Consider the following 24,138-nt stretch of genomic DNA (forward strand, 5'->3'; position numbering starts at 1 on the left):
TGGCAAGGGAGCCCACACACCTCATGGGGTGGGTGGCAGCCCCAGATAAGTATAAATACACAAACACACCACCTCTCAGGTTCCTTTCAGTCTTTTGTCAACTTTGTTTCTATTGAGAAAGACACAAACAACAGTCACCCCTTGTATAATGCTAAGTTATCAAGTGTATGTACATTATAACAGTGCAATAAGTTGTGTCCTATCAATTCCTACAAGGACAATATCCCACAATTGCACTGTTGCAGCATACCAGATGGTGTTATAGATCAGTGTTTCTCAACATTTTATTGGTATGTACCCTTTTTACAACACTGTACTCCTCAAGTACCCCCAGCATAGTAAACATTATCACAAGTACCCCTTGACAAATATATATTTAATCGTGGTACAAGATAATTGATTCTAAACAATTTTCCAAGCATTTACTTTTGCTTTAAATTAGCTAAAATACTAATTTGGTGTTGTTTAAATAAGATTTGTCATTTTCTAAAACTCTAAATTTGTTCTTCTTGGTTAAGTATATCAAGCCCGAGTACCCCCTGGACCCATCAGAAGTACCCCCTGGGGTACGCGTACCACACGTTGAGAACCTAGGTTATAGATGGCAAGTTTTAATGACAGGGGTTTTTTTTCTGCAACTAAAAATACATTATTGGAAAAAATATACAAACATGCAAACCACCAAAGAAAAAATCAGTCATACAATTTGCATAATCTAAATAAAAAAATCATGGAGTGGAGGAGCACTCAGTGAAAGGAGAAATTACAGGCAAACAAAGATGTCCCGCTACACCATGGATGGGTATAAAACTTCCTTCAATTTTATTGGCACATCAGTAGATACACAAAAGGCTGATGCGTATTGGGGCTCTGAAAGGCTCCTTAATCAAAGGAGAAATTCCTGCGTGCCCAAGCCAAAGGTCTCAGTACCAATGAGGCCCATACAGCATGCATACAAAAAGGGCTGGCACCACAACTGTGGTGCCAGCCCTTTTTCTATGCATAATCTAAATTAAAAAATCTAAAATAAAAAATATACGTTCATACATATACATACATTAGATATATCCTTCTAAGTTGGGAATGGAAGTAGTGCAAGTTTAAGAGTGCTATTCCCTTTGGCTGGCTCAGTATAACTCTTCTCTCTTCTCTTTCTTTCCCATTCTTATTTCTTCTTACTTTCCTAAATTCTGTTATAGCTGTATTCAAATCGGTTATAGTTTATGGGTGGACAAAGTTATGGCAATTTGTGGCCTTCCCCTTTGGTCCACTACCTAACTGTGCATATGTTAGTGTTGTTTTACACCCATGCTGGACCGGAGAGAAAAGTTATAGGTGATTGAGACTATTCTTTAGTGGTTCCTTTTCTGCATTGATCCACCTGTAAAATTGTATGACCTAGTTTTCTAATATGCTAAGTATGTATTGTTGATGCTACTTTTATTATTTCAATAAAAATTTAAATACAAAAAATATATACAGAACGTTATACTATTTAAATTAATGTAAAAAATACATTTTACATTTATAGAAATAAATAAATAAATAAATAAATATGAAAGAGATCTGCAGGCTGAAAAACCATGCTGTTGTCTGATCAGATGTGCTACCAAGAACTGAATTGTGGATCCCAGATATTGTGTGAAGTTCCAGTTTTGGTATATTTTACTACATTGATGAATAGTAGTATAGAAATTCCCTGGCTGCACTCTCCTAGGCTTTTTTCTCCTGAGTTTTCTCCTAGGAGGTAATTTTTCATCTTCAATTTAAAATACCTTTTTAGTACTTTGCAATGGAAAAATTACCAAAAAGTAGGTGAAAAATTACTGTAAAAATAATTTTTTAGTATTTGTTTTCTTGCTGGTAGCTTAAAAGGCATTTTATTTTAAGTTGTGAAAATATAACCTGGAAGATCAGGTGAAAAATTAATTGCATATGGCCCCTAGTGTCATATGAGGTGCAAAACGGTCAGTCCAGCACTAGGTAGGACCATCATCAGTAGTACAACAGGCACCAGAACACGCCACAACTTCTTGCAGTTATAAACTATCAAAATAAAGAAAAAACAGAAAAAATCTAAGTCATGATGAATAATTATGCACAAGTTAAGGCCAATATAAAGGTCTGGGAATTTAGCTGTTTATTTCAAGATATTTTAAAAGAACAAATGAATATAATTTGCATGTAAAAGAACATAAATTATTTGATCTGTTTAGAAAGGGGTTATTTATCTAATAGTAGAATACGTTTGCAGTATCTTATCTCAAGGGATAGTAAGGCAAGATTGCAAGTATGGTCAAATCTCTATCCACAGCTGACCTGCTTGCCTTCTAGGGTCAGAAAGAAATGTATACGCACACAAACCTGGGTTACCCAAATTATCAGAGGGGTTTGGTTATGCTATCTTCTGGCTCAAGACTGTTAGGTTTTGTAAGAAGCTATTCATGCTCTATGTCAACTCAATTAATTATGTAACCAATAAGACCAAAATAATCTAGGTAGAACTAATATATTCACAGGACTTTAAAAAGGGTCTGTACCGAAAGATACTAGTAGGGGAAAAAATAAATCAATAAATTGCAAAGTGAGAAAATAAAAATAGTAGATAGTTTAAGAAATGATTGATACTCCCCGTGTAATTTGTTCAAGTTGTTTAACCACTTGCCGACCGCCCACAGCCCATGGGCGGCGGCAAAGTGGACGCCTAAAGGACCGCAATACGCCTTCAGGCGGCGCGTCCTTTAGGCATGCCGGGGGAGCGATCGCGTCATTGATGACACGCGCTTCCCCCGGCAACTGGCTCCGCCCACCCGCCGTAACATCCCGCCGGCCATACGGAAGCGCCGGCGGGATGTTAACCCCGCGATCGCCGCTACAAAGTGTATAATACACTTTGTAATGTATACAAAGTGTATTATACAGGCTGCCTCCTGCCCTGGTGATCCCAGTGTCCGAGGGACCACCAGGGCAGGCTGCAGCCACCCTAGTCTGCACCCAAACACACTGATCTGCCCCCCCCGCCCACTGATCGCCCACAGCACCCCTCAGACCCCCCCCTGCCCACCCCCCAGACCCCTGTTTGCACCCAATCACCCCCCTAATAACCCATCAATCACTCCCTGTCACTATCTGTCAACGCTATTTTTTTTTTTATCCCCCCCCCCTGCCCCCTGCCCCCTCCTGATCACCCCCCCCACCCCTCAGATTCTCCCCAGACCCCCCCCCCAGACCCCCCCCCTGTGTACTGTATGCATCTATCTTCCCTGATAACCTGTCAATCACCCGTCAATCACCCATCAATCACCCATCAATCACCCCCTGTCACTGCCACCCAACAATCAGCCCCTAACCTGCCCCTTGCGGGCAATCTGATCACCCACCCACACCATTAGATCGCCCGCAGATCCGACATCAGATCACCTCCCAAATCCATTGTTTACATCTATTCTCTCCTCTAAACACCCACTAATTACCCATCAATCACCCATCAATCACCCCCTATCACCACCTGTCACTTTTACCTATCAGATCAGACCCTAATCTGCCCCTTGCGGGCACCCAATCACCCGCCAACACGCTCAGATTGCCCTCTGACCCCCCCTTATCAATTCGCCAGTGCATTAATTACATCTGTTCTTCCCTGTAATAACCCACTGATCACCTGTCAATCACCTGCCAATCACCTATCACCCATCAATCACCCCCTGTCACTGCCACCCATCAATCAGCCCCTAACCTGCCCCTTGCGGGCAATCTGATCACCCACCCACACCATTAGATCGCCCGCAAACCCGCCGTCAGATTACCTCCCAAATGTATTGTTTACATCTGTTATCTTCTCTAAACACCCACTAATTACCCATCAATCACCCATCAATCACCCCCTATCACCACCTGTCACTGTTACCTATCAGATCAGACCCTAAGCTGCCCCTTGCGGGCACCCAATCACCCGCCCACACGCTCAGATTGCCCTCAGACCCCCCCCCCCCCCACCTTATCAATTCACCAGTGCATTCATTACATCTGTCCTTCCCTGTAATAACCCACTGATCACCTGTCAATCACCTGCCAATCACCTATCACCCATCAATCACCCCCTGTCACTACCACCCAACAATCAGCCCCTAACCCGCCCTTGCAGGCAAACTGATCACCCACCCACACCAATAGATCGCCCGCAGATCCGACATCAGATCACCACCCAAGCGCAGTGTTTCCATCTATTCTCTCCTCTAAACACCCACTAATTACCCATCAATCACCCCCTATCACCACCTGTCACTGTTACCCATCAGATCAGACCCTAATCTGCCCCTTGCGGGCACCCAATCACCCGCCTACACGCTCAGATTGCCCTCAGACCCCCCCTTATCAATTCGCCAGGGCATTATTTACATCTGTCCTTCCCTGTAATAACCCACTGATCACCTGTCAATCACCTGTCAATCACCCCCTGTCACTGCCACCCATCAATCACCCCTGTCACTGCCACCCATCAATCAGCCCCTAACCTGCCCCTTGCGGGCAAACTGATCACCCACCCACACCAATAGATCGCCCGCAGATCCGACATCAGATCACCACCCAAGCGCAGTGTTTCCATCTATTCTCTCCTCTAAACACCCACTAATTACCCATCAATCACCCCCTATCACCACCTGTCACTGTTACCCATCAGATCAGACCCTAATCTGCCCCTTGCGGGCACCCAATCACCCGCCTACACGCTCAGATTGCCCTCAGACCTCCCCTTATCAATTTGCCAGGGCATTATTTACATCTGTCCTTCCCTGTAATAACCCACTGATCACCTGTCAATCACCTGTCAATCACCCATCAATCACCCCCTGTCACTGCCACCCATCAATCACCCGCTGTCACTGCCACCCATCAATCAGCCCCTAACCTGCCCCTTGCGGGCAATCTGATCACCCACCCACACCAATAGATCGCCCGCAGATCCGACGTCCGATCACCTCCCAAGTGCAGTGTTCACATCTGTTCTCTACCCTAAACACCCACTAATTACCCATCAATCACCCCCTGTCACTGCTACCTATCAGATTAGACCCCTATCTGCCCCTAGGGCACTCAATCACCCGCCCACACCCTCAGAATGCCCTCAGACCCCAGCCCTGATCACCTCGCCAGTGCATTGCTTGCATCTATTCCCCCCTCTAATCACACCTTGAGACACCCATCAATCACCTCCTGTCACCCCCTAGCACACCTACCCATCAGATCAGGCCCTAATTTGCCCCGTGTGGGCTCCTGATCACTCGGCCAAACCCTCAGATCCCCCTCAGACCCCCTTCTGATCACCTCCCCAGTGCATTGATTGCATCTATTTTCCCCTCTAACCACCCCTGAGACACCCATCAATCACCTCCTGTCACCCCCCTAGCACTCCTATCCATCAGATCAGGCCCAATACAACCTGTCATCTAAAAGGCCACCCTGCTTATGACCGGTTCCACAAAATTCGCCCCCTCATAGACCACCTGTCATCAAAATTTGCAGATGCTTATACCCCTGAACAGTCATTTTGAGACATTTGGTTTCCAGACTACTCACGGTATTGGGCCCGTAAAATGCCAGGGCGGTATAGGAACCCCACAAGTGACACCATTTTAGAAAAAAAGACACCCCAAGGTATTCTGTTAGGTGTATGACGAGTTCATAGAAGATTTTATTTTTTGTCAAAAGTTAGCGGAAATTGATTTTTATTGGGTTTTTTTCACAGTGTCATTTTTCACTAACTTGTGACAAAAAATAAAATCTTCTATGAACTCGCCATACACCTAACGGAATACCTTGGGGTGTCTTCTTTCTAAAATGGGGTCACTTGTGGGGTTCCTATACTGCCCTGGCATTTTAGGGGCCCTAAACCGCGAGGAGTAGTCTAGAAAACAAATGCCTCAAAATGACCCGTGAATAGGACGTTGGGCCCCTTAGCGCACCTAGGCTGCAAAAAAGTGTCACACATGTGGTACCGCCGTACTCAGGAAAAGTAGTATAATGTGTTTTGGGGTGTATTTTTACACATACCCATGCTGGGTGGGAGAAATTTCTATGTAAATGGTCAATTGTGTGTAAAACAAATCAAACAATTGTCATTTACAGAGATATTTCTCCCACTTAGCATGGGTATGTGTAAAAATACACCCCAAAACACATTATACTACTTCTCCTGAGTACGGCGGTACCACATGTGTGGCACTTTTTTACACCCTAAGTACGCTAAGGGGCCCAAAGTCCAATGAGTACCTTTAGGATTTCACAGGTCATTTTGCGACATTTGGTTTCAAGACTACTCCTCACGGTTTAGGGCCCCTAAAATGCCAGGGCAGTATAGTAACCCCACAAATGACCCCATTCTAGAAAGAAGACACCCAAAGGTATTCCGTTAGGAGTATGGTGAGTTCATAGAAGATTTTATTTTTTGTCAAAAGTTAGCGGAAAATTGATTTTTATTGTTTTTTTCACAAAGTGTCATTTTTCACTAACTTGTGACAAAAAATAAAATCTTCTATGAACTCGCCATACACCTAACGGAATACCTTGGGGTGTCTTCTTTCTAAAATGGGGTCACTTGTGGGGTTCCTATACTGCCCTGGCATTTTAGGGGCCCTAAACCGCGAGGAGTAGTCTAGAAAACAAATGCCTCAAAATGACCCGTGAATAGGACGTTGGGCCCCTTAGCGCACCTAGGCTGCAAAAAAGTGTCACACATGTGGTACCGCCGTACTCAGGAAAAGTAGTATAATGTGTTTTGGGGTGTATTTTTACACATACCCATGCTGGGTGGGAGAAATTTCTATGTAAATGGTCAATTGTGTGTAAAACAAATCAAACAATTGTCATTTACAGAGATATTTCTCCCACTTAGCATGGGTATGTGTAAAAATACACCCCAAAACACATTATACTACTTCTCCTGAGTACGGCGGTACCACATGTGTGGCACTTTTTTACACCCTAAGTACGCTAAGGGGCCCAAAGTCCAATGAGTACCTTTAGGATTTCACAGGTCATTTTGCGACATTTGGTTTCAAGACTACTCCTCACGGTTTAGGGCCCCTAAAATGCCAGGGCAGTATAGTAACCCCACAAATGACCCCATTCTAGAAAGAAGACACCCAAAGGTATTCCGTTAGGAGTATGGTGAGTTCATAGAAGATTTTATTTTTTGTCAAAAGTTAGCGGAAAATTGATTTTTATTGTTTTTTTCACAAAGTGTCATTTTCCACTAACTTTTGACAAAAAATAAAATCTTCTATGAACTCACCATACTCCTAACGGAATACCTTGGGGTGTCTTCTTTCTAAAATGGGGTCATTTGTGGGGTTCCTATACTGAACTGGCATTTTAGGGGCCCTAAACCGTGAGGAGTAGTCTGGAAATCAAATTCCGCAAAATGACCTGTGAAATCCTAAAGGTACTCATTGGACTTTGGGCCCTTTAGCGCAGTTAGGGTGCAAAAAAGTGCCACACATGTGGTATTGCCATACTCGGGAGAAGTAGTACAATGTGTTTTGGGGTGTATTTTTACACATACCCATGCTGGGTGGGAGAAATACCTCTGTAAATGACAATCTTTTGATTTTTTTACACACAATTGTCCATTTACAGAGTTATTTCTCCCACCCAGCATGGGTATGTGTAAAAATACACCCCAAAACACATTGTACTACTTCTCCCGAGTACGGCGATACCACATGTGTGGCACTTTTTTGCACCCTAACTGCGCTAAAGGGCCCAAAGTCCAATGAGTACCTTTAGGATTTCACAGGTCATTTTGCGGAATTTGATTTCCAGACTACTCCTCACGGTTTAGGGCCCCTAAAATGCCAGGGCAGTATAGGAACCCCACAAATGACCCCATTTTAGAAAGAAGACACCCCAAGGTATTCCATTAGTAGTATGGTGAGTTTATAGAAGATTTTATTTTTTGTCACAAGTTAGTGGAAAATGACACTTTGTGAAAAAAACAATAAAAATCAATTTTCCGCTAACTTTTGACAAAAAATAAAATCTTCTATGAACTCACCATACTCCTAACGGAATACCTTGGGGTGTCTTCTTTCTAAAATGGGGTCATTTGTGGGGTTCCTATACTGCCCTGGCATTTTAGGGGCCCTAAACCGTGAGGAGTAGTCTGGAAATCAAATTCCGCAAAATGACTTGTGAAATCCTAAAGGTACTCATTGGACTTTGGGCCCTTTAGCGCAGTTAGGGTGCAAAAAAGTGCCACACATGTGGTATCGCCGTACTCGGGAGAAGTAGTACAATGTGTTTTGGGGTGTATTTTTACACATACCCATGCTGGGTGGGAGAAATAACTCTGTAAATGGACAATTGTGTGTAAAACAAATGAAAAAATTGTCATTTACAGAGATATTTCTCCCACCCAGCATGGGTATGTGTAAAAATACACCCCAAAACACATTCTACTACTTCTCTTGAGTACGGCAATACCACATGTGTGGCACTTTTTTGCAGCCTAACTGCGCTAAGGGGCCCAAAGTCCAATGAGCACCTTTAGGCTTTACAGGGGTGCTTACAAATTAGCACCCCCCAAAATGCGAGGACAGTAAACACACCCCACAAATGACCCCATTTTGGAAAGTAGACACTTCAAGGTATTCAGAGAGGGGCATGGTGAGTCCGTGGCAGATTTCATTTTTTTTTGTCGCAAGTTAGAAGAAATGGATTCTTTTTTTTTTTCTTTTTTTTTGTCACAAAGTGTCATTTTCCGCTTACTTGTGACAAAAAATAATATCTTCTATGAACTCACTATGCCTCTCAGTGAATACTTTGGGATGTCTTCTTTCCAAAATGGGGTCATTTGGGGGGTATTTATACTATCCTGGAATTCTAGCCCCTCATGAAACATGACAGGGGGTCAGAAAAGTCATAGATGCTTGAAAATGGCAAAATTCACTTTTTGCACCATAGTTTGTAAACGCTATAACTTTTACCCAAACCAATAAATATACACTGAATGGTTTTTTTTTAATCAAAAACATGTTTGTCCACATTTTTCGCGCTGCATGTATACAGAAATTTTACTTTATTTGAAAATTGTCAGCACAGAAAGTTAAAAAAATCATTTTTTTGCCAAAATTCATGTCTTTTTTGATGAATATAATAAAAAGTAAAAATCGCAGGAGCAATCAAATAGCACCAAAAGAAAGCTTTATTAGTGACAAGAAAAGGAGCCAAAATTCATTTAGGTGGTAGGTTGTATGAGCGAGCAATAAACCGTGAAAGCTGCAGTGGTCTGAATGGAAAAAAAGTGGCCGGTCCTTAAGGGGTAGAAAGACTGTGGTCCTCAAGTGGTTAAGCTCTCAGGCAGCACTATCTTCCATTATCTCTTCCATATATATATATATATATATATATATATATATATATATATATATATTCTACCTTGTATGTTACCCCTTTTATCTATTGTGCAGCGCTGCGTAATATGTTGGCGCTATATAAATACAATAAATAATAATAATAATAATAATAATACACATATACATACAGTACAGACCAAAAGTTTGGACACACCTTCTCATTCAAAGAGTTTTCTTTATCTTCATGACTATGAACATTGTAGATTCACACTGAAGGCATCCAAACTATGAATTAACACATTTGGAAGTATAGTACATAACCAAAAAGTGTGAAACAACTGAAAATATGTCATATTCTAGGTTCTTCAAAGTAGCCACCTTTTGCTTTGATTACTGATTTGCACACTCTTGGCATTCTCTTGATGAGCTTCAAGAGGCAGTCACCTGAAATGGTTTTCACTTCACAGGTGTGCCCTGTCAGGTTTAATAAGTGGGATTTCTTGCCTTATAAATGGGGTTAGGACCATCAGTTGCGTTGTGGAGAAGTCAGGTGGATACACAGCTGATAGTCCTACTGAATAGACTGTTAGAATTTGTATTATGGCAAGAAAAAAGCAGCTAAGTAAAGAAAAACGAGTGGCCATCATTACCTTAAGAAATGAAGGTCAGTCAGTCCAAAAAATTGGGAAAACTTTGAAAGTGTCCCCAAGTGCAGTCTCAAAAACCATCAAACGCTACAAAGAAACTGGCTCACATGCGGACCGCCCCAGGAAAGGAAGACCAAGAGTCACCTCTGCTGCGGAGGATAAGTTCATCTGAGTCACCAGCCTCAGAAATCGCAGGTTAACAGCCAGGGGCGGCGCCAGGGGGGGTGCTCTGGGTGCTGAAGCACTCCCCAAAATTCTCCAAGCACCCTATTAGCACCCCCCCAGCGTGAACTGACTTTCGGCGTCTAATAGACACCGTGTCAGTTCACCGGCACCAGCAGCGGCGGAGCAAGGCTACGGTAAAATAGCGTCCAAAGCCCTGCTCTGGAGACTTCGAGTCTGCAGTGCAGGGCTTCAGGCGCCATTTTCCCGTAGCCCTGCTCTCAGCGCGGGAGTTTCAGTTGCTGGCTGCAGAGGGTCATGTGAGCTGCGCGCCGGACGGAGGGCGGGACAGGAGGTCTGCTGCAGCCAGGTGAGTAAATGTTTTTTTATTTAGTAGCAGGTGTATTTGCTGGGCAAGACTGCCACATGATTGAAGTGTTTTCTGGTCAAGACTGCCACATGATTGAAGTGTTTTCTGGGCAAGACTGTCACATGATTGAAGTGTTTTCTGGTCAAGTCTGCCACATGATTGAAGTGTTTTCTGGGCAAGTCTGCCACATGCTTGAAGTGTTTTCTGGGCAAGTCTGTCACATGATTGAACGTATTTTCTGGGCAAGTCTGCCACATGATTGAACGTATTTTCTGATCAAGTCTGCCACATGATTGAACGTATTTTCTGGTCAAATCTGCCACATGATTGAACTATTTTCTGGTCAAATCTGCCACATGATTGAACGTATTTTCTGGTCCAATCTGCCGACGTGATTGAACGTATTTTCTGATCAAATCTGCGGACATGATTGAACTATTTTCTGATCAAATCTGCCACATGATTGCTCGTATTTTCTGGTCAAATCTGCCGACATGATTGAACTATTTTCTGGTCAAATCTGCCACATGATTGAACGTGTTTTTTGGTCAAATCTGTTACATGATTGAACGTGTTTTCTGGTCAAATCTGCCACATGATTGAACGTGTTTTCTGTTCAAATCTGCCACATGGTTGAACGTATTTTCTGGGCAAATTTGCTCACATTACGTGTATTTTCTTGAGAAAACCTGCACAATTATGTGAATTTTCTGGCTGTCTTTGCGTTGCACTTTTAAAGGGAACCCGAGGTGAGAATAATATTGAGGCTGCCATATTTATCTCCTCTTAAGCAATACCAGTTGCCTGGCTGCCGTGCTGGTCCTCTGCCTCTAATTCCTTCAACCATAGACCCTGAACAAGCATGCAGCAGGTCAGGGGTTTCTGACAATATTGTCAGAACTGACAAGATTAGCTGCATGCTTGTTTCTGGTGTAATTCAGTTCACTAATGCAGTCAAATAGTTCAACAGGGCTGCCAGGCAACTAGTATTGTTTAAAAGGAAATAAATATGGCAGCCTCCATATCACTGTCACCTCGGGTTCACTTTAAATTACAGTTAGCACCGCACGCATCCATCATGGCCACGCCCATTTTTTGCCACGGTGCGCAGGTCATCAGCTACCCCAGAAGTTTTTCCAGCACCTGCATAGCACCCCCCCCCCCCACAAAAAAAATCCTGGAGCCACCACTGTTAACAGCAGCTCAGATTAGAGACCATGTCAATGCCACACAGAGTTCTAGCAGCAGACACATCTCTAGAGCAACTGTTAAGAGGAGACTGTGTGAATCAGGCCGTCATGGTAGAATATCTGCTAGGAAACCACTGCTAAGGACAGGCAACAAGCAGAAGAGACTTGTTTGAGCTAAAGAACACAAGCAATGGACATTAGACCAGTGGAAATCTGTGCTTTGGTCTGATGAGTCCAAATTTGAGATTTTTGGTTCCAACCACCGTGTCTTTGTGTGAGGCAGAAAAGGTGAAAGGATGGTCTCTACATGCCTGGTTCCAACCGTGAAGCATGGAGGAGGTGTTTGCTGGTGACACTGTTCAGGATTTATTCAAAATTGAAGGCATACTAAACCAGCATGGCTACCACAACATCTTGCAGCGGCATGCTATTCCATCTGATTTGTGTTTAGTTGGACCATCGTTTATTTTTCAACAGGACAATGACCCCAAACACACCTCCAGGCTGTGTAAGGGCTATTTGACCAGGAGGGAGAGTGATGGGGTGCTGCGCCAGATGACCTGGCCTCTACAGTCACCAGACCTGAACCCAATTGAGATGGTTTGGGGTGAGCTGGACTGCAGAGTAAAGGCAAAAGGGCCAACAAGTGCTAAGCATCTCTGGGAACTCCTTCAAGACTGTTGGAAGACCATTTCAGGTGACTACCTCTTGAAGCTCATCAAGAGAATGCCAAGAGTGTGCAAAGCAGTAATCAAAGCAAAAGGTGGCTACTTTGAAGAACCTAGAATATGACATATTTTCAGTTGTTTCACACTTTTTGGTTATGTACTATCCTTCCACATGTGTTAATTCATAGTTTGGATGCCTTCAGTGTGAATCTACAATGTTCATAGTCATGAAAATAAAGAAAACTCTTTGAATGAGAAGGTGTGTCCAAACTTTTGGTCTGTACTGTATATCTAGGCTGTCACAATGCAACAATGCAATGAGGTTCATAAATAGGAAACTGTCATGGCCATGGTAAAGACATCACACTGTGGACATCACAATATGATCCATACAGACGTCCTTGATGATCTATTTGAGAAAAGGTAAAGATTTCTCATGGGAAAAGGGATATTCAGCTACTAATTGGGATGATAATTGGGCCTTAGTTCCCCTTTAATTTCAATCCTAAATGCTAAAGTATCGTATATAGAAGAGGTTGCATAGCATTATCCATTTATATCATCCATACTAAGTAGTTATAGCAGATTTAGTAAAGGAAACTGATTTCTGGGTCTAGCTATAAAGTGGACCAGATGTCTTCATGAACATTTTCCATTCATTTTAGAAACATTTCCCATTAATACTAAACTTATCCAGCTTTCTGCCTCCCCTTTGGTGGCCAGTAAAATGTCTCTTGCATATTGATTTACATTTACAGTATGATCTACCTAATAATGATGGACTGAGCCATAATGAATTCCACATTTTCTCTGAATAGCTGCAGCCTGAACATTTAGTAGCCCGCGTTAGTTCCCGTGTGACATACAATTAGGCATCCTACATTACCTGCCTTACCTCCCACAAACATATTTCCTAATTTGTACATTTATAAAGCAGAATGAATAGGACTGCTATGCTACCATAGTTAGTAGTTCGCTGAAAAATATATGAAACAAGAAAGTTCCTTTCTGCTCTTCATGTCGGTATAAAAGGTATGTAGTTGCAATATTCTTTGCAGCAGAAAAATGAAGAGATGCAGAATTAAATAAGTTAATTTTAAGGTGGAGCCAGGTTCAGTCAGAATAATGATCTCATTACAATCCCAGAATCCCAGGCAGTCTAGTCTGGAAACGAAAAAATTGTTGCAGATTCTGGAGTGGTAGTGTGACAGGGATATAGCAGAAGACCTTCTATTTGGATTTCAGATCAACTTTAAAACATAAGCTGTCATAGGAATCATACTAGCTGGCATCCTATGAAGGGTTATAAAAGGGTCCTGTTGTACAAGCTGACACCTCTGTGTACGGTTATATAGTGGTTAAGTTAGAGCCTGCCTCAGCTATAATCCAGTAAATTGCCCCTATGTCAGCATTCCAGCTGCTGGCTTTAAATTCTGACTTAACGGATCATGTTACCTCATGCACTAATATCTACACATGTGTTGAAAAAACAATACCATCCTTGACATCAAATTGACTAGTTTCCTAACCCTTAACAACTTGTATATAAAAAAATTAACACTCACTGCCATGTTGTGTGGGATTTCAGAAGAAAATAAGGAATAAAAATGACATTTTTCAACTTACCATATTTAGGTACCAAAATATAAGTCTTCTTAGAATAAGTTCCTTCTTTTGCTTTTTTTTGCCATTAGTTTCTATTAACTGACAAACACTCCTAGAATTGTTAAATATTTTCTATGCTTTTAGTAACTGAATATTTAATCTACCACAACCAGGCATAAATTCAAAATAGGCTGTACATAACTAACTGCTGAGTTTGGATATTTAATATATGACACCTGTTTAAATGTATGAAAAAGAAATAACATGTAATTTTGCATGTTTTACACCCTGAAGGGCAGGTTCACACTGCAAAAGCTTTTTCTAAACACTTGTGATTTTAAAAGCTCTTGCTAATGTAATGCTATTAGTTTGTTCTCACTTGAGCAATGTGATTTTATAAAAATCACCCATAGTATTGCATTAGCACGAGCTTTTCAGATTACTAGCGCTAAAAAAATGCTCTTCAACCAGGCTTAAGAACTACTTATAAAGACGTGATGAGATGCATCACTATTACACCTCTTTGCTAGAATATAATTGCCACCTTGTAGCAAATTCTGTTAATCTCAAAGGGGCTACAGAAAATTGTGCACTTGGCATTGAGTACAAGCTCATACCTCTCAAAGGCTGACCTCATTAAATCACAGCCACAAATGTGCCTTCAGTGATGGTGCAGGTTATTCACTCATTCTGTCATTGTTCAGCAAGTTCACATGATATTTACAACATCATGTGACTCAAAAGAGCCAATATGGCACCAGTAGTTGGACATATGTGCCAAGAGATTAATCTATAGCTTTTACAACCTTAGCAGCAGTCTGTGGATCATTTCTCTACCTGTGTGATTAGCTCATGATGTGGAAAATATACTATTTCCATCCTAAGATAAAAATGTATAGGATTTCTGGAGTGAGGGATAGGGTGATAGAAAATAAAAGAAAGACAGGAATAATAGTGTTCTTGTTCTTTTTAAGAGATACAACAATACAAATTTGTGGATTACCCACTTTGGGAAGAGTGTAGCCCATCTGAAATGCAATTAAATAAAGTCAGTATCAAATGATGACAGAGGCATGTGAGGGGATCACTTTAATGGACCATGGAACGACTGCATAGAACCAAGATTCAGCTTGGTACTAAGTTCTTCTGTTGAAATGATAGCAAATGCTTCTTAGCATTTTAATTCTACTTCAAAAGAAAGAAATAACAGCATGAGCCTGCTTCCCAAAACACCAGCCTCACAGGCCTCTCCACATCTACAACAGCTAAGGGATGCAAGAATGTCAGGGATTTATGTGCAGGAAGCAAAGCTACTAATGTTTCATATCAATGAAGAAAATTGATGGCCTGCTACAAGAATTTGAAGAAGGGAATGGGGAAAAAAATCACTGGCTACATTAGGGTACACAATTATTATTTGTTATTTTTTATTTATAAAGCGGCAACATATTCCGTGGCGCTGTACAATGTAAGAAAACAAACAAGGGATACATAATGATACAGACAATGATATACATCAAATATGAACGCTGTTACAAAATACAGAACTGCTGTTTACAATTGCAAATTTAACATGATGACTAAAATGTATAAATGTCTAACAGAGTGCAAGCAATTAAATTAATAACATTCCATGACACAAAAGGGTGAGAGCTCTGCCCTTGCAAGCTTACAATCTAATGATTTACCTAGGGTTGTTCACACTATGTTATCCTGTACACTGTGTTGTACCACAGCTCTTGGCCAACTGTATCACTGACCCCATTTATTATATTCTTAATAGTATGACACACATAATCGTGTGCAGCAGATCATTAGTGCATTGTACTAAAATGGAAATAGCTGGTGTTTTGTACACACATAGTGGTAAAATTCTGTAGCAAGAATATAGAGCAGGAGACTTTGAACCTGTAATATCACAAAGTATGGCAATAGAGCAAACTACCTGTAATGGAGCATTACAATCCTTAGATCAGTTTCTGTGCATTAGTAGTGCCCTGTGTAAGCAGTTATGCCCTACACTTCCCTCAATGTTGAGCAAAACCAATGGTGTTTCAAGAGAAAACCGCATCTAGGGCAAGCACTGGAATTCTGCTTTGGGAGCTGTGCTGGTTTAGACACTTATAAATGATGGAATGTAAGACACTATTATACATCATACTCTATACAAGAATACAAACTACAAGACCTAAAGGAAGACCAATAAAAAGGTGGGTGGAAGAAATTGAAAAGTTACTAAAAAGAATGGGAACAGACATGACAAGCGCTAAGGAGTCAGGATTGAAAACTTCTTGAAAAGACCTCGACACTTATAGGTTGAACAGTATGACAAAATAAATATTCTGAATATAGACAATTAGTAATTAAGAAAAGGATGATACGGTCATTTGGGTTTGTACAAGAGAAAGTACAATGAAGAAAGACCTGATGATGACGTGCACATAAAATGGAATATCTTTAAAGTTTTTTTGCAGGGCTGAAGAGAAGGTAAACGTAATGATGACAATGGACAAAGCAGCAGACTCACAAGTCCTCCAACGCAAAGAGTTTTGCCACTGGCCATGCAAATGCTCCCATAAGCACACATGTCCAGTGGGAGTAAGCCTGATGAAGGATGGCTGTGGATGTTGCAAGTTCTGTGCTAAGCAACTGGGGGAAAGTTGTAATGAAGCAGATGTATGTGATCACCACAGAGGCTTATACTGTGACTTTGCAGCTGATGCACCAAAGTTTGAAGTTGGGATCTGTAAATGTAAGTTTCCTTCTCATTCTTTATACTGAGTTTATTTTACATTGTTGGATTTATCATTCGATTTCTTGAAAATGATATCAGTGTGACAGCCAATCGTTGTTTTGTAGTCATCTGTAAATTTAAAATTGCAGTTGGGTTGATGTGGCTCTGTAAGATTTCTTAGTTGTAGGCTTGCTATTCCACAGCAGTTCTGGATGTGAACCTGGCTTCAGGGGCATACAGACATCATTTGCATATGCCAATTACTCTGCAGAGAACAATAAGGGGATTTATACTGCATGATATGTAAGATTTACTTGGATATTAGCTTTGTAATTGCTAAACTTATATGTCAACCACTTTTTACCTGTCTTAACTGACTTAACTGAGCAGAAGCCCTGGGTATGCATTTAAGCATATCAACGTATAATTAATTATGCCCATACACTCTTCCTTAGGGATGGTCAGAAATGCCAATTTCCGCTTCTGCGGAAAATCCACTTTCTGCCCTTGCCGATTTCCACAACAGATTCCGCTACCGATTTCCGCACTCCAATGCGGATTTTTGCGGAAATTTCCAATGACTTTAACAAAAACTGCATGGTCTCTTTTGCTTAACATACCCTGAAAAATTGGTGTTTCTAGCACCTATAGGGGCTTTGCTATTAACCTCTAAAGTCGGCGGAATACAGCATATCGGTAATGCGGATTTTCTGCATTTTACATTGCAGTCAATGGCTGCCGACTTTAGCGGTTAATAACAAAGCCCATAGGTGCTAGAAACACCAAATTTTCAGGGTATGCTAAACTGAAGGGAACAAGAGGCAAAAAAATCTTTCAAAAAGTCCTTGTAGCTTTTGAGAAAATCAATGTTACAGTCTGCAAAAATTTCCACAAAAGTTCCGCGATTTCCACGAAAATTCACCTATCGCACTTACATTATCAATTTCCGAATTCCGATGCAGGAAATGCAATTTCCGATCTGAAATGCGGAAATCCATTTTCCGCGAAATCCGAACGAGCATCCCTATGAGTCATGCTGCTTTGTTTCAAGCTCTCTGCCTCCCGGTTCTTCAGTTTCAAAATACATGTCAAAAGTCACGCTGTGACCCCCGGAACAGGAAGCCTGTGGATCTTCTCGGCGCATACTTCCTGCATTCTTACTCATTTGTTCCCCTCCCCTCTGCCACATGTCATATGATGCATATTAATCCCACAACTGCATGAATATATCAGGGACAGGAAGTAAGGGCAGTGGGTACATAGAAAGTAATAATGACACCCACAACCCTTTCCACGTGGTCAAAAATTAACATGAAAAAAAAAATCCTGTAATTGAGCTTTAATACTTTTTTTAAAAATACATGTGCCTATACAGTACAATGCAAAAACAAATACAGTAAAGTATAGTAAAGAATTCATATATTTTATATCTTGCAGATACATATTCTGTTGGTTGTGAACTGAATGGTGTGCTTTATCAGAATGGGCAAGCGTTTCAGCCAAGCCCCTTCTACACATGTCTTTGCATAAGTGACACAATTGGATGCACTCCATTACTTGATTCCAAACAAGATGGAAGCCAATGCACAGAATCCACCGATATCAGTAAAAAGAAGGCTGATCTATCAAACTGTGCTCTAGAAAAGGATAATGCTAGGTTAGAGAACAAACTCATACCAGGTAGGATGCAATTTATCAGTGACACTTTCCTTGTTCTTTGTAATGAAATGCTCCCACTGATAGTACATTCTGGTTTATTTTACAATGCTTATTTTATAGCCAGTGGCATTCTCTGAACTTGAAGCATGACAAGTATGCATATAAAGCAAGCCAGGGATCAAGCAACGTTGTGGTGTTACAGCATATTGACTAAAATTGTGCAGACTGCGGTTCAAATATTTATCAGCCTTCTGTAGTAGGATTTCTAACTAAAATTTAATTATTCATGGAAGTTAAAGTTGCAGTGAAAGTTCAATTTGTTTAATTAAAAATGCATTAAAAGGAGCACTATTATGAAAAGGGTTGTGTACAGCAGAAACGTTTTCACCTGGCACTAAAAAAATGCATTAATCAGATTAACTTACCCTTTCCCTGCCCTGGCGAAGGTGACAGACTGCACTAACTCGCTGTAGGGGAGCATCAGCAGCTTGCACAAAGATGCTTCAGCCACATCTCCCCCAGCATCACATAGTTCTTCCCTGTAGCACATGCTGAAAGTGCGCTCCAAACTTGGCGGGAGCTCCTGTCCCACTGACAGATGACATCACTGCAGATCGCGATCAGAGCCTGTAGAGGGGAACTTTGTGTCTCCTCTACAGCCAGTCATGGTGGCAGCTGCTGAGTCACAGAAACTTATGCATTCACCCTATGCAGAGGCCTGACAGGAGCTCACGCAGTGTTTCTGAGAAGCTTCAAGAAGCAGGAAATTTGGGCGCCCCTTAGTGGGGGAAATTTGAGTGCCCCATAGGCACCCATTCAAAATATCAGGAAGTGCATGAAAAATTGGCACTTGTGGCACCCGATAAATAGTGGACACCGGGGCCACTATGAAAAATGGCCCATTTGCGGACTTGGGCCGGGGGTTAGTAAGGTTGGGTGACCGTGGGGAGGGTTTAAAGAGGAACTTCAGGCTAACCAAACATACTGCCATTAAGTTACATTAGTTATGTTAATTAAAATAGATAGGAAATATAATCTCTCACTCACCTTGTTTTCAAAAAACAGGCAAAGGTTTGTGATTTCATAAGAGCAGCCATCTTTTTGGTTGAAAGGAGGTGACAGGGAGCATGAGACACACTTCCAACTGTGCTGTGTCCTGATTAGTGTTGGGCGAACATCTAGATGTTCGGGTTCGGGCCGAACAGGCCGAACATGGCCGCGATGTTCGGGTGTTCGACCCGAACTCCGAACATAATGGAAGTCAATGGGGACCCGATCTTTTGTGCTTTGTAAAGCCTCCTTACATGCTACATACCCCAAATTTACAGGGTATGTGCACCTTGGGAGTGGGTACAAGAGGAAAATTTTTTTTAGCAAAAAGAGCTTATAGTTTTTGAGAAAATCGATTTTAAAGTTTCAAAGGGAAAACTGTCTTTTAAATGCGGGACATGTCTGTTTTCTTTGCACAGGTAACATGCTTTTTGTCGGCATGCAGTCATAAATGTAATACATATAAGAGGTTCCAGGAAAAGGGACCGGTAACGCTAACCCAGCAGCAGCACACGTGATGGAACAGGAGGAGGGTGGCGCAGGAGGAGAAGGCCACGCTTTGAGACACAACAACCCAGGCCTTGCATGAGGACAAGAAGCGTGCGGATAGCAATTTGCATTTTGTCGCCATGCAGTCATAAATGTAATACAGATGAGAGGTTCAATAAACAGGGACCGGAAACGCTAACCCATCACAGATGTTCATTGTTCATGTTACTTGGTTGGGGTCCGGGAGTGTTGCGTAGTCGTTTCCAATCCAGGATTTATTCATTTTAATTTGAGTCAGACGGTCTGCATTTTCTGTGGAGAGGCGGATACGCCGCCGATCTGTGACGATGCCTCCGGCAGCACTGAAACAGCGTTCCGACATAACGCTGGCTGCCGGGCAAGCCAGCACCTCTATTGCGTACATTGCCAGTTTGTGCCAGGTGTCTAGCTTCGATACCCAATAGTTGAAGGGTGCAGATGGATTGTTCAACACAGCTACGCCATCTGACATGTAGTCCTTGACCATCTTCTCCAGGCGATCGGTGTTGGAGGTGGATCTGCACGCTTGCTGTTCTGTGTGCTGCTGCATGGGTGTCAGAAAATTTTCCCACTCCAAGGACACTGCCGATACCATTCCCTTTTGGGCACTAGCTGCGGCTTGTGTTGTTTGCTGCCCTCCTGGTCGTCCTGGGTTTGCGGAAGTCAGTCTGTCGGCGTACAACTGGCTAGAGGAGGGGGAGGATGTCAATCTCCTCTCTAAAGTCTCCACAAGGGCCTGCTGGTATTCTTCCATTTTGACCTGTCTGGCTCTTTCTTCAAGCAGTTTTGGAACATTGTGTTTGTACCGTGGATCCAGAAGGGTATAAACCCAGTAATTGGTGTTGTCCAGAATGCGCACAATGCGTGGGTCGCGTTCAATGCAGTCCTAGGCCGAAGATGTCATAGCCTAGGGTCACAAAACCTGTTTATTTGGGCAATTTCAATGGTGGCGAGTCTGACGTACATAAATCGCAGCAATGGCCGTTAGCAACGTCTGAATCTCACGAAATGTCTCATGCAGGTAGAAGACATATTGTTAGACTTGGATTCCAAAGATGGGGTCCCTACATCTCTGCAAACCAGAGTTACAGGGGTCCAAAATTGGTAAAATCCCCCATAGGATTGCATTGCCTCCCTATTTCACTTTCCAAAATCTCACATCTTTTCAAAGGGCAATGGCTCAGCAGTACCAAATTTTCTAGCATTGTAGGGACCCTTAGGGGGAACATGACTGGTGAGTTTCGGGCCCTTAGGCCGAAGAGGTCATAGCCTAGGGTCACAAAAACCTGTTTATTTAGGCTATTTCAATGGTAGTGATGGTGACGTACATAAATCGCAGCAATGGCCGTTAGCAAAGTCTGAATCTCACGAAATGTCTCATGCAGGTAGAAGACATATTGTTAGACTTGGATTCCAAAGATGGGGTCCCTACATCTCTGCAAACCAGAGTTACAGGGGTCCAAAATTGGTAAAATCCCCCATAGGATTGCATTGCCTCCCTATTTCACTTTCCAAAATCTCACATCTTTTCACAGGGCAATTACTCACCAGTGGCAAATTTTCTAGCATTGTAGGGACCCTTAGGGGGAACATTACTGGTGAGTTTCGGGCCCCTAGGCCAAAGAGGTCATAGCCTAGGGTCACAAAAACCTGTTTATTTGGGCTATTTCAATGGTAGTGATGGTGACGTACATAAATCGCAGCAATGGCCGTTAGCAAAGTCTGAATCTCACGAAATGTCTCATGCAGGTAGAAGACATATTGTTAGACTTGGATTCCAAAGATGGGGTCCCTACATCTCTGCAAACCAGAGTTACAGGGGTCCAAAATTGGTAAAATCCCCCATAGGATTGCATTGCCTCCCTATTTCACTTTCCAAAATCTCACATCTTTTCAAAGGGCAATTACTCAGCAGTGGCAAATTTTCTAGCATTGTAGGGACCCTTAGGGGGATTATGACTGGTGAGTTTTGCCACTGCTGAGCCATTGCCCTTTGAAATGGTGTGAGATTTTGGAACGGTAAATAGGAGGCCCAATGAAATCCTATGGGGGATTTTACCAATTTTGGACCCCTGTAACTCTGGTTTGCAGAGATGTAGGGACCCCATCTTTGGAATCCAAGTCTAACAATATGTCTTTTACCTGCATGAGACATTTCGTGAGATTCAGACTTTGCTAACGGCCATTGCTGCGATTTATGTACGTCACCATCACTACCATTGAAATAGCCTAAATAAACAGGTTTTTGTGACCCTAGGCTATGACCTCTTCGGCCTAAGGGCCCGAAACTCACCAGTCATGTTCCCCCTAAGGGTCCCTACAATGCTAAAAAAATTGGTACTGCTGAGCCATTGCCCTTTGAAAAGATGTGAGATTTTGGAAAGTGAAATAGGGAGCTAATGAAATCCTATGGGGGATTTTACCAATTTTGGACCCCTGTAACTCTGGTTTGCAGAGATGTAGGGACCCCATCTTTGGAATCCAAGTCTAACAATATGTCTTCTACCTGCATGAGACATTTCGTGAGATTCAGACTTTGCTAACGGCCATTGCTGCGATTTATGTACGTCACCATCACTACCATTGAAATAGCCCCAATAAACAGGTTTTTGTGACCCTAGGCTATGACCTCTTTGGCCTAGGGGCCCGAAACTCACCAGTCATGTTCCCCCTAAGGGTCCCTACAATGCTAGAAAATTTGCCACTGCTGAGTAATTGCCCTTTGAAAAGATGTGAGATTTTGGAACTGTAAATAGGAGGCCCAATGAAAGCCTATGGGGGATTTTACCAAATTTGGAGCCCTGTAACTCTGGTTTGCAGAGATGTAGGGAACCCATCTTTGGAGCCCAAGTCTAACAATATGTCTTCTACCTGCATGAGACATTTCGTGAGATTCAGACGTTGCTAACGGCCATTGCTGCGATTTATGTACGTCAGACTCGCCACCATTGAAATTGCCCAATAAACAGGTTTTGTGACCCTAGGCTATGACCTCTTCGGCCTAGGACTGCATTGAACGCGACCCACGCATTGTGCGCATTCTGGACAACACCATTTACTGGGTTTATACCCTTCTGGATCCACGGTACAAACACAATGTTCCAAAACTGCTTGAAGAAAGAGCCAGACAGGTCAAAATGGAAGAATACCAGCAGGCCCTTGTGGAGACTTTAGAGAGGAGATTGACATCCTCCCCCTCCTCTAGCCAGTTGTACGCCGACAGACTGACTTCCGCAAACCCAGGACGACCAGGAGGGCAGCAAACAACACAAGCCGCAGCTAGTGCCCAAAAGGGAATGGTATCGGCAGTGTCCTTGGAGTGGGAAAATTTTCTGACACCCATGCAGCAGCACACAGAACAGCAAGCGTGCAGATCCACCTCCAACACCGATCGCCTGGAGAAGATGGTCAAGGACTACATGTCAGATGGCGTAGCTGTGTTGAACAATCCATCTGCACCCTTCAACTATTGGGTATCGAAGCTAGACACCTGGCACAAACTGGCAATGTACGCAATAGAGGTGCTGGCTTGCCCGGCAGCCAGCGTTATGTCGGAACGCTGTTTCAGTGCTGCCGGAGGCATCGTCACAGATCGGCGGCGTATCCGCCTCTCCACAGAAAATGCAGACCGTCTGACTCAAATTAAAATGAATAAATCCTGGATTGGAAACGACTACGCAACACTCCCGGACCCCAACCAAGTAACATGAACAATGAACATCTGTGATGGGTTAGCGTTTCCGGTCCCTGTTTATTGAACCTCTCATCTGTATTACATTTATGACTGCATGGCGACAAAATGCAAATTGCTATCCGCACGCTTCTTGTCCTCATGCAAGGCCTGGGTTGTTGTGTCTCAAAGCGTGGCCTTCTCCTCCTGCGCCACCCTCCTCTTGTTCCATCACGTGTGCTGCTGCTGGGTTAGCGTTACCGGTCCCTTTTCGTGGAACCTCTTATATGTATTACATTTATGACTGCATGCCGACAAAAAGCATGTTACCTGTGCAAAGAAAACAGACATTTCCCGCATTTAAAAGACAGTTTTCCCTTTGAAACTTTAAAATCGATTTTCTCAAAAACTATAAGCTCTTTTTGCTAATTTTTTTTTTCCTCTTGTACCCACTCCCAAGGTGCACATACCCTGTAAATTTGGGGTATGTAGCATGTAAGGA

At 42.5% G+C, this 24,138-nt stretch overlaps 1 protein-coding gene across 1 annotated transcript in view; it reads left to right on the forward strand.

Moving 5' to 3' along the window:
* Positions 1 to 24,138, forward strand: part of CCN6 (cellular communication network factor 6) — a 56,796-nt gene that overhangs the window by 12,420 nt on the left and 20,238 nt on the right. Inside the window, exons 3-4 of the mRNA XM_068279459.1 lie at positions 16,459 to 16,747; positions 18,167 to 18,409. Of these exons, the coding sequence (XP_068135560.1) occupies positions 16,459 to 16,747; positions 18,167 to 18,409 (532 nt within the window). The remainder of the gene's footprint in view (positions 1 to 16,458; positions 16,748 to 18,166; positions 18,410 to 24,138) is intronic.

The sequence above is a fragment of the Hyperolius riggenbachi genome, chromosome 4, assembly GCF_040937935.1.
Source record: "Hyperolius riggenbachi isolate aHypRig1 chromosome 4, aHypRig1.pri, whole genome shotgun sequence".
Taxonomy (NCBI): domain Eukaryota; kingdom Metazoa; phylum Chordata; class Amphibia; order Anura; family Hyperoliidae; genus Hyperolius; species Hyperolius riggenbachi.